The 12,924-nt window shown below is 31.7% G+C and overlaps 1 protein-coding gene across 1 annotated transcript in view; it reads left to right on the top strand.

The window, feature by feature from the left end:
- The window catches only part of LOC106465716 (integrin alpha-PS1-like), an 83,124-nt gene extending 73,545 nt beyond the window's left edge, over nt 1-9,579 (top strand). Inside the window, exons 18-22 of the mRNA XM_013925954.2 lie at nt 509-643; nt 3,154-3,273; nt 3,578-3,679; nt 4,733-4,861; nt 5,120-9,579. Of these exons, the coding sequence (XP_013781408.1) occupies nt 509-643; nt 3,154-3,273; nt 3,578-3,679; nt 4,733-4,861; nt 5,120-5,194 (561 nt within the window). The 3' untranslated portion in view covers nt 5,195-9,579. The remainder of the gene's footprint in view (nt 1-508; nt 644-3,153; nt 3,274-3,577; nt 3,680-4,732; nt 4,862-5,119) is intronic.
- The last annotated feature ends 3,345 nt before the right edge of the window (nt 9,580-12,924 follow it).

The following is a 12,924-nucleotide window of genomic DNA, read 5'->3' on the forward strand; positions in this document are numbered from 1 at the left end:
CCATTTTACCATGATTATGTAGTCCAAGTGAACTAAACTCAGTGTTGAATTCCTGTGCAAAAAATCCCTATCCAGTGTAAAGGTCGGATTTCAACATTGATTAAACTTGAATGGTTAATTCAATAAAGTTTGTTATATTACTATGGTAGTTCAGCCTGAGTTAAAATAAACTATAATATAATATTCACCTTCTTTTATTTCACCATTCTAATAAGATTCATATTCTTTATAGAATGTTTATGTTTTTAGAAGAACATAGGATTTGTCTAATGTCATGAAAAAACTAGTATTTATGTTTTAGATCTCAACAACTATAGTTCTCACTATGAATATAATTAAGACTGATTTCTTAGAACACTTATTAATTCTATTTTGCATCTTATTACTGATTTACTATTTAAAATTCCTGAATTTCCCCGATCTTTGTATAACTAAATAGCATATTATCTAAACTTAGATATGTTTATTCCCCTGCATAATAATACTACAAGTTTTTTAAACCATTTAGGTTGATGAAGATGATGATATTTCAAATGATCTTGACATCCATCCTATCGATGAACGTCGTCGACGTAAACGAGCTACACGGATAGAGCCAAAGAGTGAGAGAATAGATGGAAAGTCAACAAAAGTTGTTTATTTGGTACGTCTTTAAATTTATATCAGTTATTTCTTAAGTAGTTTGTTGTGCAGATAATGTTTTCATAACTTTCTTGATCTGAGACATGTTTCAAATAATGTCATTTGTGAGAAGGGTGAGAGCTTTCTGAGATGATTCTTCAACAGTGGAGAATTTCACATTTCTCTGCTGGACAGTAATTTATATTTCTATCATATAATTTTTTTTATGTGCTCTACCGATTCAGATAAAGCTAAAAACATTACCAATGAATCCACAAGTCAATCAGACCACGTGTGGTATTCCACCTCCAGGAGACGTATATATTCGATACTTCCTCAACTCCCTAGTAAATTTTACACAATATGTACTGTTATATGAGGAATCTGGTGGTTTTTGTCAACCCAACCCAAGAACTGAAAAGAATTGAAGGAGATACAGTTATTTTCTTTTTGGTATACGAGGAAATTGTTTATCATACTTTGTCCGAGGTTGTGATGGTATAGTAATACAATATCTGTAGAGATTCTCCTAAACCCAATAATCATTGGGAAGTAAAAGAAAAACCAGCAGTTTTCTGTTGAGGTTACACACATCTCGGAAGCATCAAATTCAAAGCCTACTTGCAAGTATAAGGTAGCAAAATGTTCGGCATGCTATCAGTGGAGTGGATGTGGTTGCGATTATGATGGGATACCAGTTGCAGAGAAATCAAGTTGTAAAAGAGGCCAGAGAAGAATTTTCTTTGGTGCTAACAAAACTTCCAAGTTGCCGAAGAGAAGCACATCTACTTACAGGCTGGATATGTTCACAGAATTGTCAGAAGATGTGGACAGCCAATGACAGAGTGACGAGATAGAACGTCACGTGCGATCGTTATACCCATAGAAGAAGCCACAACAAAATATTTCTCAGAACAAGCCCTACAGATCCATATATTTTATTCCAACTTTTCCAGATTTCTGAATCTTATGCAGGCTTTATTTTGTTACCAAAAATTACACAGTGGATTCAGAGATTATTTTTTAAATGGCATAATCATGATAAATACTATATATTAAAGTGGAGATAGTAAATCATCGCTTTGATCCTACAATTTTCGTTATCCTCAAGTTGACAGTTACGATTTTGATCACAGTTGGACATCAGAAATTTAAGGTTTTATTTTAAGCTGAATTGCTGAATTTTGGCAGTATTTTAAACTTGTTGGTTAAAAATTTTGTGGACATCTCCTGCCATTTTTCTGTGTGTTCGGATGTTGCTGAGTCCTTCTTCAGGATTTTCAGTCCTCTCCCTGCCAATAAAATCTCACCACAGTTGGTAATGATCATTAATTTTTCACTAATACCAAGTGACAGCTAAAGATCTGAAGAAGAACTGAGCCTGAAGTGCCATCCCAGCACAAAGAGAAGAAAAATGGGTGAAGATGTCAAAAATATCTCAACCAACAAGTTCAGGTTTACTCTTTTCTTTTGATTATACATATTCACATTTTGGCTTTCATTTTTACAATAGTTTTTAGGTTTTGACCCACATTTTCATAGTATAAATTGATATTTTGATCTTTATTTTCCAAATGTAAATACAGGTTTCAGTCTTTATTTTGACAATACATATTCAGGTCTTGGACCTCGTTGTGACAGTGCAAATTTAACTTATGGTCTATGTTTTTGCAAGACCAATTCAGGTAAAAAATTTCAATGAGAAGAGTTATTAATCCTTTCCAGCCTGGTGGTGTAATCTTAGCAACTTTTGCATGTACATTCATAAAAATTGATAACTCAACAATGAAACTATATCTCAAATGCTGCCAGTTCAAACATAAAGCATGATAAATGTTCAACATTTTTGAACCTCAGTTAGATTTTGTGGTTAAATTTATGGTCTATATTAAAATAAAATCCATGACATTACATTATTTTATACTGTGCTGTTATGCAACATCTCAGTAACTGTTGACTGAAAGCCAGTTTTAACATACTTATTAGAAAAATACAATCACAGGCCTAGTGACATCATGTGCTAACCCGTCTGGTGAAAGAAATAGTTTATTAAAATATCTTATATATACTGTCAAAAGTAATATAAATAGATAGCGTTCATCTCATTATATCTTGTGTATAAAAGTTTCCTCTGTGATCCTTTCAGGAATTATGTACAGCTGTTTCAAATAGACCCCACTGATCTCTTAAGTTTATGCTGGGGGTGAAGCCCACCATAAGATGATATGAGGGGAAAGATCAGGCATAATTTCTTAAAAACGTAGTGATTTCATTTGCCCTCATAAAAAAACATGAGATATTGGAGTGAAAGGGTTAATAGAATATCAGGTTTCTCCTATTCAGTTGCATTCAGTACTTGTGTTATTAGTGGGGATTATTTCCAAAAGAGAAACTCACATTCAAGTTAAATGAATTGAAAATAAAAGGTATGTTTAGGACACTAGCATTTCAGGGTAAATGATAATTTTTTATAAATTCTCCTATTTTCTTCATGACTTGGCAAATGGCTATTAAAAAAATTATTTAACCTAGGACTGTGAAGAAGGGACAGCCAAGTGTTTCACATTTGTCTGCACATTACTGAATGTAGAAGCTAAGTCAACATCTTTGATAAAGATCCGTGCTCGTCTGTGGAACAGCAGTTTAGTGGAGGTATGTCACAATGAGTTAAGTAATAAGTTCACAATGGACAATTTGATAATGTTTGAAAAATATGAATGAATTAGAACTTATGTTTTTTAATTTGTCAGATAATGTAATAGTGTTTAAACTGTGTTAAAAATAGAAAGTTTGAAGTACCAATTTTACATAGTTATCATAAGAAATTTCAAATTTGAAAGTGTTAAGTCATTTTTTTAAAGAGTAAAATGGTTATGTTTATATGTTTCTCTGAAGAAAACTTTTCAAATTATTTTAACAGTAGGTGTATGTATAGTAATAATGCCTCTTATTTCAGGATTATTCAGATGTGGACTTAGTCAGTATTAAATCTAGAGGTCACATTGATACTAGTTCACTCAAAGGCATTCGAAATGATCCAGAGCTTGATAAAGCATTTGTAAGTTTCACCTTTTTGATTATATATGTTTTCTTAATTTCCAGAAGAGAGCTACTTAAGATTCTTCAGAGCACAGAAATCCTTTTTTTCAATCTCCTCTTTCATGTTGTTTCAGAATTCAGTTTGCAATTACATCTTTATGGATGAAACCAGTTGTAATGGGTAATTTTTGTGTTTAATGATAAATTTAATACTTTTTGTATGGGATATTCTGAAGTGGGTGAAAAAAAAAGCAAACTGCTCTGACTAGGAATTGTTTACAGCATAATACACAATCACATTAGTATGTTAAGATCTTTGATCCTCCTAATGAGACACCAGGGCTTCATTCAGTTCATTGATAATAAATTGTTTCATTGATGAACAAACTGATGCTTGAAAAATCTAAAAGTATATAAACTCCTGCTGAAGAGAGTAAGCTTGAAATGTTAAATTGAAGATATATATATGCTCTACAAGTACATTTTATTTTTACCACGAATAAAGCGATATTTCAAATACCAAATCTGATAAAAGTGAAAATCAGTAGGAGGTATAATTTTTTTTCCTTTCTGTTAATATATTATCATTTATTTTATTCAGCGAAAAATACACATACAGTTTAGAAAGATTGAAAAGACACAAATGAATGTTATGTTTACATAAGACTCGTATGTGAAGTTCTCATCAATCTGTACATTAACACGATAAAAATGAATTTGTTTGAAGAATAACCATTACAAAAGTTTAGTGGTTACAGGTTCAATTGGTAGACAGTAACTTGCTTAGATGCTGTTTATAATTTAGGTCATCAATCACTAAAACACTTTGTTAAAAACCTTTCTGACATCTTTTTTATTTTTCGTTTTAAATTTCTCAAACAACTTTTTAAAACTTTTTTTAAGTGCATTGTTTGATAAATGGATTTTATTTTTACACATCCAATTAAAGAAACAGAACTGTGTACATTTAAAAAATTAGATCAGTAAAATATGTAATAGTTATGAATAAATGAAGACAAACTATTTTATTCTGTTTCTGACAAACAGATAATGTTAATTTTTAATTTAACAGGCTGAAACTAAGGCATACCCAGAGATCTCTTTGATTGGAGGTAAAGGAGGTGTTCCATGGTGGGTTATTCTTTTGGCTGTGCTTGGTGGCCTTATACTCCTCATCGCTCTGATTATTATATTATTCAAGGTAAGTTTTCTTATATTTTAATTTGTTGTAAGTATATATATATACATATATATTGGGATTCCTGGTATGTAGCTACCATTTTCGTAGCTGTTTTTTCTGACAATATGAAATTCTAATAACGACTACCACAGCTGATTTTTTTATAGTTTTTTTATCTGTTTGAAATTGTTAGAAAAAAGATAGTAACCTATATTGTTGAATAACTGTGATTTTATTCTTATATTGACGATTTTAACAAGCTTTTCCTAATCTTTGTAGTGTGGGTTTTTCAAGAGGAAACGTCCAGGCTACGAACCAGCACCCCTAGACGAGAAGGAAACAAATAATATCTAAACAGTGAGGCCTAGTGAAATGGAAAACACAAGCAGTGATATAGTAAATAAATTTTTAGGTTTTTTTTGCTGTTGTTATTGTGAATGTCTGACAAAGTGACCACTGCTAAAGAAGAACGTTGATCTACCTCAGATCAAACTGAAAGGCTATTTAATTTACAAGACAACAAGCACAGAAAGGACAGCTATTATAAATACTTTTGCAAGTTTGGCCACTATCTGTGCATGCGAGACATGGCCCGTGTGTGTGTGTACAGAAAAAAGATGGGGATTGTGGGGAGGGGGGGGGGTGTCTGCGGGTGCTTTTGTTCCTGTGGGTATGTAGTCCTGATCTTTTCTTCGTGTTTTCATAATAGATTTTGTGTCATTGTGATGTTTTAAACACATTTAATGTTTTAGAAACTTTTTGAAACTGTGCTAACAAATTAATGAATGTGAAGTTGTACAGCGGTCATTCATATTATTACACTGAAGATGTTTGTAAGTCATTATATTTGTAAGATTACTCTGATAATTTTGATTTTTTTTCTTAATCTTAAACAGAAAAAAAAAAGTATTGAACACTATCTATTCATCATTATTGGATCAAAATTACTGGAAAATGCTACTTAAAATAGATTAAGCATACTAAATGTATACAGAAAGCGTTATTTGTTAAAAAATATATATATATTTGAAAAGAATTAAGTATATAGTTAAATTCTTTTTTGGTAATGTTTTGGTGATTTGGTAATGTTTTGAAAGAAGAATATTTTATGAGTCTGTTAATAAACATGGAATACTGTATTGTTGTTGTAAGAAGTGTTAGAGCTGAGTTGTCTCCAAGAGAGAGGAAAATGTTTGAACAAGTATGAAAATGTGTCTCTGACAGTGCTTTCTTTTGTCAAACTTTGCAAAATAGCAATGGTAATAAAATCTTAAAACCACATTCAATTAATCGTTAACTAATGAATATGGTTTTAAAGTGATTCCTATAACCAACAGTGCCTTCTTTTCATTGGTATATATATATTTTATATAGATTTTATCAGAACATATTTTTTAAATTTCTACTTCTAATAACTGTAAGATATTTAAAGTTATTGAAATATCTGAACATGCCAACACGTGCTCATTTCATCTTTGAAACGTTACTGTAACTTTATGAAAAGAGTATTGTAACAGTGGAAGAATGAAACATTACAACAAAAACAAGTTATCTCAAGACTAAACAGCAATATAGTAAATAAATATATTCGTTTCTAGCTTTATACTTTTCTGAGGAATGTCTTTTGTTGTTTACAACATTTGAATTTAAAGTTTATTTTAATGTTTAAGTTGATTATTTAAAACAAATATCAAAAAAAGTACAGCATTTATTTTTTCAATCTAAAATATCTTCAAGATGTTGTTACAAAATCTTCACCCATTATTTATCTTATATCACGATCGACAAAGCTTATTTTAATGAAAATCACTCCCCACAGTGAACACCACCATGATATATAAAGTAACATTCTTGTGTGTTACTACCCTCAACCTTTATTAAGATATAAGTGATGGAGGGAAAAAAAGCCTCTGTGTAACTCTTTATTTTTTATCTGAAATATATGAAGATAATATGTTTTCCATTTTCTGAGCCCACGTCATAGTATTTATTTTATGATAACAATCATTCTTTGATAGATTGTTTAGGCAGAGTATTCTTGTTGAAATTTAGTTGAATGGACAGCAACTGCCTGTTGTAGAAACACAAATATAGAGGGCGAAGTTTTGAAAGTCTTCTGCCTTTTCGTCTTCAGGTCAAAGACAAAATTTGAAAGAATTCAACTAACTTTCAAGATAACAATCTTGTTACTCTTGAATTACCAAAATATCTGTTGTTGAAACATTTGATGTTCTAGACTTACACGAAGTGCCTGTAAACACAAAGCCTATATTTTTCACTAATAAACCAAATGCTGTGTTACTAATATTTACCATCCATATAGCATCTATGATAATACTTTTTAGAACTTGTTGGCTTAAATATATCTTCATATCTGTGTTCTGGTAGTGAAGTAAAACCATTATAGCTTATCCAAGCTACTCTTAAACTTATAACTTGAAGAAAGTTGTCATTTGATACAGTAAAATATGTTTGATTAGATTTTATTTTTTATAAGTAGTTTTAATAAAGATACTTATGGCTGGGGAACAACATTGTAGAGTGTTTTTAAATGCTCTTCTACATTTGTAGTGTACTGAATATTTTGAGCAGGATGCCCAAAATTATGAGCATCAATGTAGTATTCTGATGAAACATGTTTATATGTATTGTTTTTATCCACCTTTTGCTGTCATGAAAGCTCTGTTTATTTCTTGTTGTTGACAACATATTTCCTTCAATGAAACAAACAAAATTTAATTCCACTGTTAGTTATAAATCTACAAAAATTATATACATAGGATTATTGTAGAGTAATCTATAAAATACAGGTTTATTTCAAGTTGTACTCTATGTAGAGGAGTTCCGTTAATAAGAAAACTTGAAATGTTTCAATAAAATTAAAGAAAAAAAAACAGAGTTAAAGTGATTTTTTTTAATATGTATATTTTCATATACCATTTTAACATGTAATAATTTAATAGGCAACATTGTCTCTTAGTGTTGATATCTTGCACGGATACTTCTCTCATCGAATTCTTTTCATTTGTACGTTGATATTTTCATCCAGTTAGATTTTCTCAAGCTGCATTCAAATTCTTCTGAATTTCACTTGTATAATGTAAACTGAAGTTTTTAAGAGAGAGAGAGAGAGAGGGAGTGGTTAAAGTTGAGGTTTGTGTCTCTAAAGAAAATTCAAAAACTTTGAAAAGTGTCTGTGTTATATATGTTCTTTGCTGTAATTTTAAATAACAATTGATGCGTTAACTTTAAGAAGTATTGATCTTGGAGGATTTTGTCAGAAATTGTTTAATCAGTTTTTTTTTCTTCTTCTGACAGAGTTCTGTCTCTATTTTTTTTTCTTTGTATTGTTATTTATTGAGGAGTTGATGTGAAAATTATAAGTTTTTACTTGCATAATAATTTGATATGGTAAAGAAATAATGTATGGAAAATCTATTTAATTCTAATTGAAATGTATTCTTTGTAAGATAAACATGACAACCTATAACCAGTAAAGAAATATTTCAATTAGCTGTTAAGACTTAATACATCTGGGTTTTCTAATAATCTTCATTAGAGTGTTCTAGTAAATTAAATGACTTCAAGCTAAATTCTTGCATGAATAAGTAATCTATTTTATTTTAGAGACCCTATGTTATTGATCATCTAGAAGTAATCTGTTTCACTCTTATGTTAGTAATTGATCTCAAAGATTGTTGTAGTTTGAAAATAGTTTTATTTCCATCCTCGCTTATTTTGAGAATGCAATTTTGTTGAATACCAGTAAAGATTGGATTTCTTATGGAGTTAGAATCTCGTGAAACAACGTTTTAAAAAGGAACAGTGACGTGATTTAAAAGGACGTAGTTAATTTTCTTAGCTATTTTTAATTTTTATTAAGAAGTCACATTTTTTTATCATTATACTCAAATACATGAATCTGCTAAGTTTGAGTTGTGGTTTTAAGAGGTATGCAATGTAAATAAAAAGGAAACCGACGATATGTCAAGCGTCTGTGAAGGTATTATAGGTAGCAAAGATCTTAGGCTTTCGCACGATCTGAGTCAGAGTTTTTGTGTTAATGTATAACTTTAAAGTTTTGTGTCTTGTTTTATGTAACATAGTAATAAGTTTATTCTAATCATGTACACTAATTACCCTAACTGTTAAATTGTTTCATCGCAAAGCTACAAAATAGGCTATCTGCGCTCTGTCAAACACTGGGAATTGAACCCAAGATTTTAGCGCCGTAAGTCCGTAGTCTTACCGCTAACCCACCGGGGGACTAACTATTAAGATACATACGTGAAGTTGGAGATTTTAATATATCGTACACTTTGTACTTCGTTATGATTATAATATTAATAATATGAATAAAATAGCCAATAGATGGTGCTAGTGTTACTGGTCCAATTTACTGATTGTAAGCGGTTTTGTAGATAACAATGGTTGGTGTTCAGTTGTGTTAACATTGATGGCTTATAGAAAATTAGAAACGAACTTAAATGTTTTGCATGGAATTTTTAGAAGCCATTGTTTTACTAAAACTCATTGTTATCGGATCTTTTATTAAGTAACATAGCTAGAAAACATTTATGTTTTAAGAAAATAAAAAAACAACGTTGTCACTCGCAGGGTAACTAAAATTTTGTCTCATACATGGGGAGTTTTATTTTGTTTGATTTCTTGCCTGTGTAATTTTTTCTGTACATTTTTACTGGAGACATTTGGCTCCACATAATAAATTAATATCTTTAAACTCCTACTGTGGTACTTGTGAGTAATTTTATTTAGAAAGTTATTGTGAATATACCAAATAAAACATTAAATGTATGCCTCGATATTATTTATTTATTTAATGCAAGTTATACGTTGTGAATTTTTTTATTTATTTTACGTTGTAATCAGTTAAGACTTCCGTGTTCACTCTTTCGTTTTCGTCGATAACATGTTTTTATTTTCTAAAAAGGGGAAACATGGGTAAAAATGTCGTTCACTTTACTGTACAGAGTGGATGATAATAATAGAAATTAAAAAAGAATAACCAAAAAATTGACAAGTACTCTAATGATGCCACGCTGTAACTTGTTTATATTTTCTTTTGATTAGGTAATTATATTAATAGATTTCTTTGATGACTGCTTTAGGTTAATAATGTTTAAAAGGCGTGTTAATTTGTTACTCTGCAGTAACTGACACCCACCTGCAGATTAGATACGGTTAACCAGGTTTATTTACTCTTAACTTTATATTTGTAGCCCACCCCCTAAAAATGTTGAGAACAGTTATATACTTAGATGGTTAACTTCCATCTAGAAACATGCTTGTCACGTCACTATTTTAAGTAATGTTTTATAATGATGAATTATTAATTTGTTAAGCCATTTGTAAATTTCCAGCAGCCAGAACGGGGCACGAATTGGCATTATGGCAGAGTTCTGAATTTTGAAGTTACCTCTTCGGAGATATTAATTTGTTTAGTTACCTCTTCGGAGATATTAATTTGTTTCGAAACCCGAGTTATTTCGTGGTTCATATTAACTTTGACATTTAAACCGCAGAGGGTTGAATATACATCCAAGAGTGTTACAACTCGTAGCTCTTTAAAAGAATAACACATTTAGCTTTGCTGATCATTGTAAACTTTTCTCAATACTTTGTTCAGGTTTCTTTTACTAATTTTAATCGTGTAATTTCATCAACATTCAAAAGAAAAATGGCGTGTCACTAATAGTACAAAACATGGGAAATCTTATTTCAAAGGTCTGATTCGTTTTATTTGAGCTACATGGTTTAAAATTAATAGGATGAATTAATTCGGTCAGGTCGTGTTTCTGCTTTTTTTACTCACAGGAAACTTTGATTTATCTTTATGATTGGTTTTCACTACATTTACGCGCTGGTTTGTTGTGAAATGAGCTCATCACATGAATGAAAGAAGAAATAAAATCTCGTATATTTTTCATCTCTTGAAGATGGTAGGTATATATCCTTTACTAGAAAGCCACTAGCGCCCTCATCTTTCAGGCCATGGTAATTTACGGAAACAATACTCGACACGACGTTTGGCAACGTGCCATTAACGTTATATGCAGCTATAGGTAAGTATTACAATGTTAAATTATAGTTTTGTAAATCATTAACGAAAGGTGATCTAAACGTCGTACCTGTACTAAAAACTGTAACTCGTAATAAAATATGAAAAACTGTATACTTTACAAATAATCCATACCAATTCTTTTTAATGTAATTTCTCCTTTTTTTTTGTACTATAAAAACTTTTAATTTTCACAATCCTGGTAAAGTTACAGAAGCACAAAGTAAGATTGACGACTATGTCAGATTCATTAAAATAGATATTTAATTATTAAACTTTACGTTTCTTAAGAATAACACAAAGGTTATTGTGTACTGGACATTATCTTCCGTAACGTTTTATGTTTAGAAATGTTAACTGTATCCTATTTGAAAATCATAGAACTTTTTATGTGATGGCTTTGGATTCTGTTTGTTTGTAGTTAAGCACAAAGCTACGCAATGGGCTATTAGTGCTCTGCCCACCACGGGTATCGAAATCGGGTTTTTAGCGTTATAACTCTGCAGACATACCGTTGAGCCACTGAGAGGGCGCTTTGGCTTCTGAACTATTTTTCATCCAAGTTAAACTCACGGTTTTTACCCGACTTTTTGTTGTTAATCAATCACACATTTATTTAAATGACTCCAAATAAATACATGACATCCGAGTGTTAACAACAGAAACCGATTATGAAAAAGAAAAACAGATCTGTCTGCCTTGATGTTCTGACAAAAGACACGAAAAGAAAGCTTTTATATCCTATAAAACTTCATCAGCGCGTGCTGAGTAAACATAAATATGTGGTGGCGAGATTCGATCCTGGGTTTTATTATTTCAAAGGCTAGTATGCTAACCACTCGTCAGTCTTAGTGCACGATCGTTGCACAGCCAAGGTGTACTCTTACTACAAACGCCGAATATTCAAAATTGTTTCGTGACATTGTTCGAAAGTGAAATATAGGCAGACAGCGGAATGTGTTTTGTTAGTCTGGAAAGCATTACTTATACACAATAATTCATTTTTCAAGACCTTAGCTGGCCTTGTGGTTAGCATATTCGATTGGACATTCAAAGGTCTCGGATTCGAGACGTGGTTTTACTAAACATGTTTCGCACTTCCAGGTGCAGATTTGTTATAAGAGTGACAGTTAATCATGGTATTCGTTTAAAAGTAGTAGCTCCAGGCGGGCAATGTTGCCGACTGGTTTTCTTTCCTCTGGTCTGCCCTTCACTCAAAATTAGGGGCGTCTATGCCTCGGCTATAGGGGTCTCTAATATGGTCGTTTAACCCATTGTGTGCATATTTGTCGCTCAGGTGAACACACAAACACAATAAATTAATAATATTTGGTAATACAGTTACAAGATGATAAAAACTCAAAACCAGAGCGCCTTCGAAAGGTGGACCTTTCTTCTTCGGGGGCAAATCAAGCCCTTCTCTCGTCAATCGGAAAGGTGTTTTTCTTCTCCACTACAAATGGCCTTCACTCAAAATTAGGGGCGTCTATGCCTCGGCTATAGGGGTCTCTAATATGGTCGTTTAACCCATTGTGTGCATATTTGTCGCTCAGGTGAACACACAAACACAATAAATTAATAATATTTGGTAATACAGTTACAAGATGATAAAAACCCAAAACCAGAGCGCTTTAGAAAGGTGGACCTTTCTTCTTCGGGGGCAAATCAAGCCCTTCACTCATCAATCGGAAAGGTGTTCCTCCTCACCACGACAATGCACGTCCACATGTGGCACGTTTGTCGCAACACAAGATTATGGAGTTGGGTTGGGAAGTTCTCCCCCACCCACCATATTCTCCAGATATGGCACCATCAGATTACCATCTTTTTTGTTCGCTGCAACACTATCTTAATGGGAAAACGTATACAAATGTGGAAGGTGTTAAAGAGAACATCGACATGTTTTTTGTTTCAAAGCCAAGTGATTTCTTTAATCAGGACATTGACAACCTGATTGTAAGACAGAAAAGCATCATTAATAAGAATGGAGACTATTTCATTTAAT

The sequence above is a fragment of the Limulus polyphemus genome, unplaced genomic scaffold, assembly GCF_000517525.1.
Source record: "Limulus polyphemus unplaced genomic scaffold, Limulus_polyphemus-2.1.2 Scaffold2028, whole genome shotgun sequence".
Taxonomy (NCBI): Eukaryota; Metazoa; Arthropoda; class Merostomata; order Xiphosura; family Limulidae; genus Limulus; species Limulus polyphemus.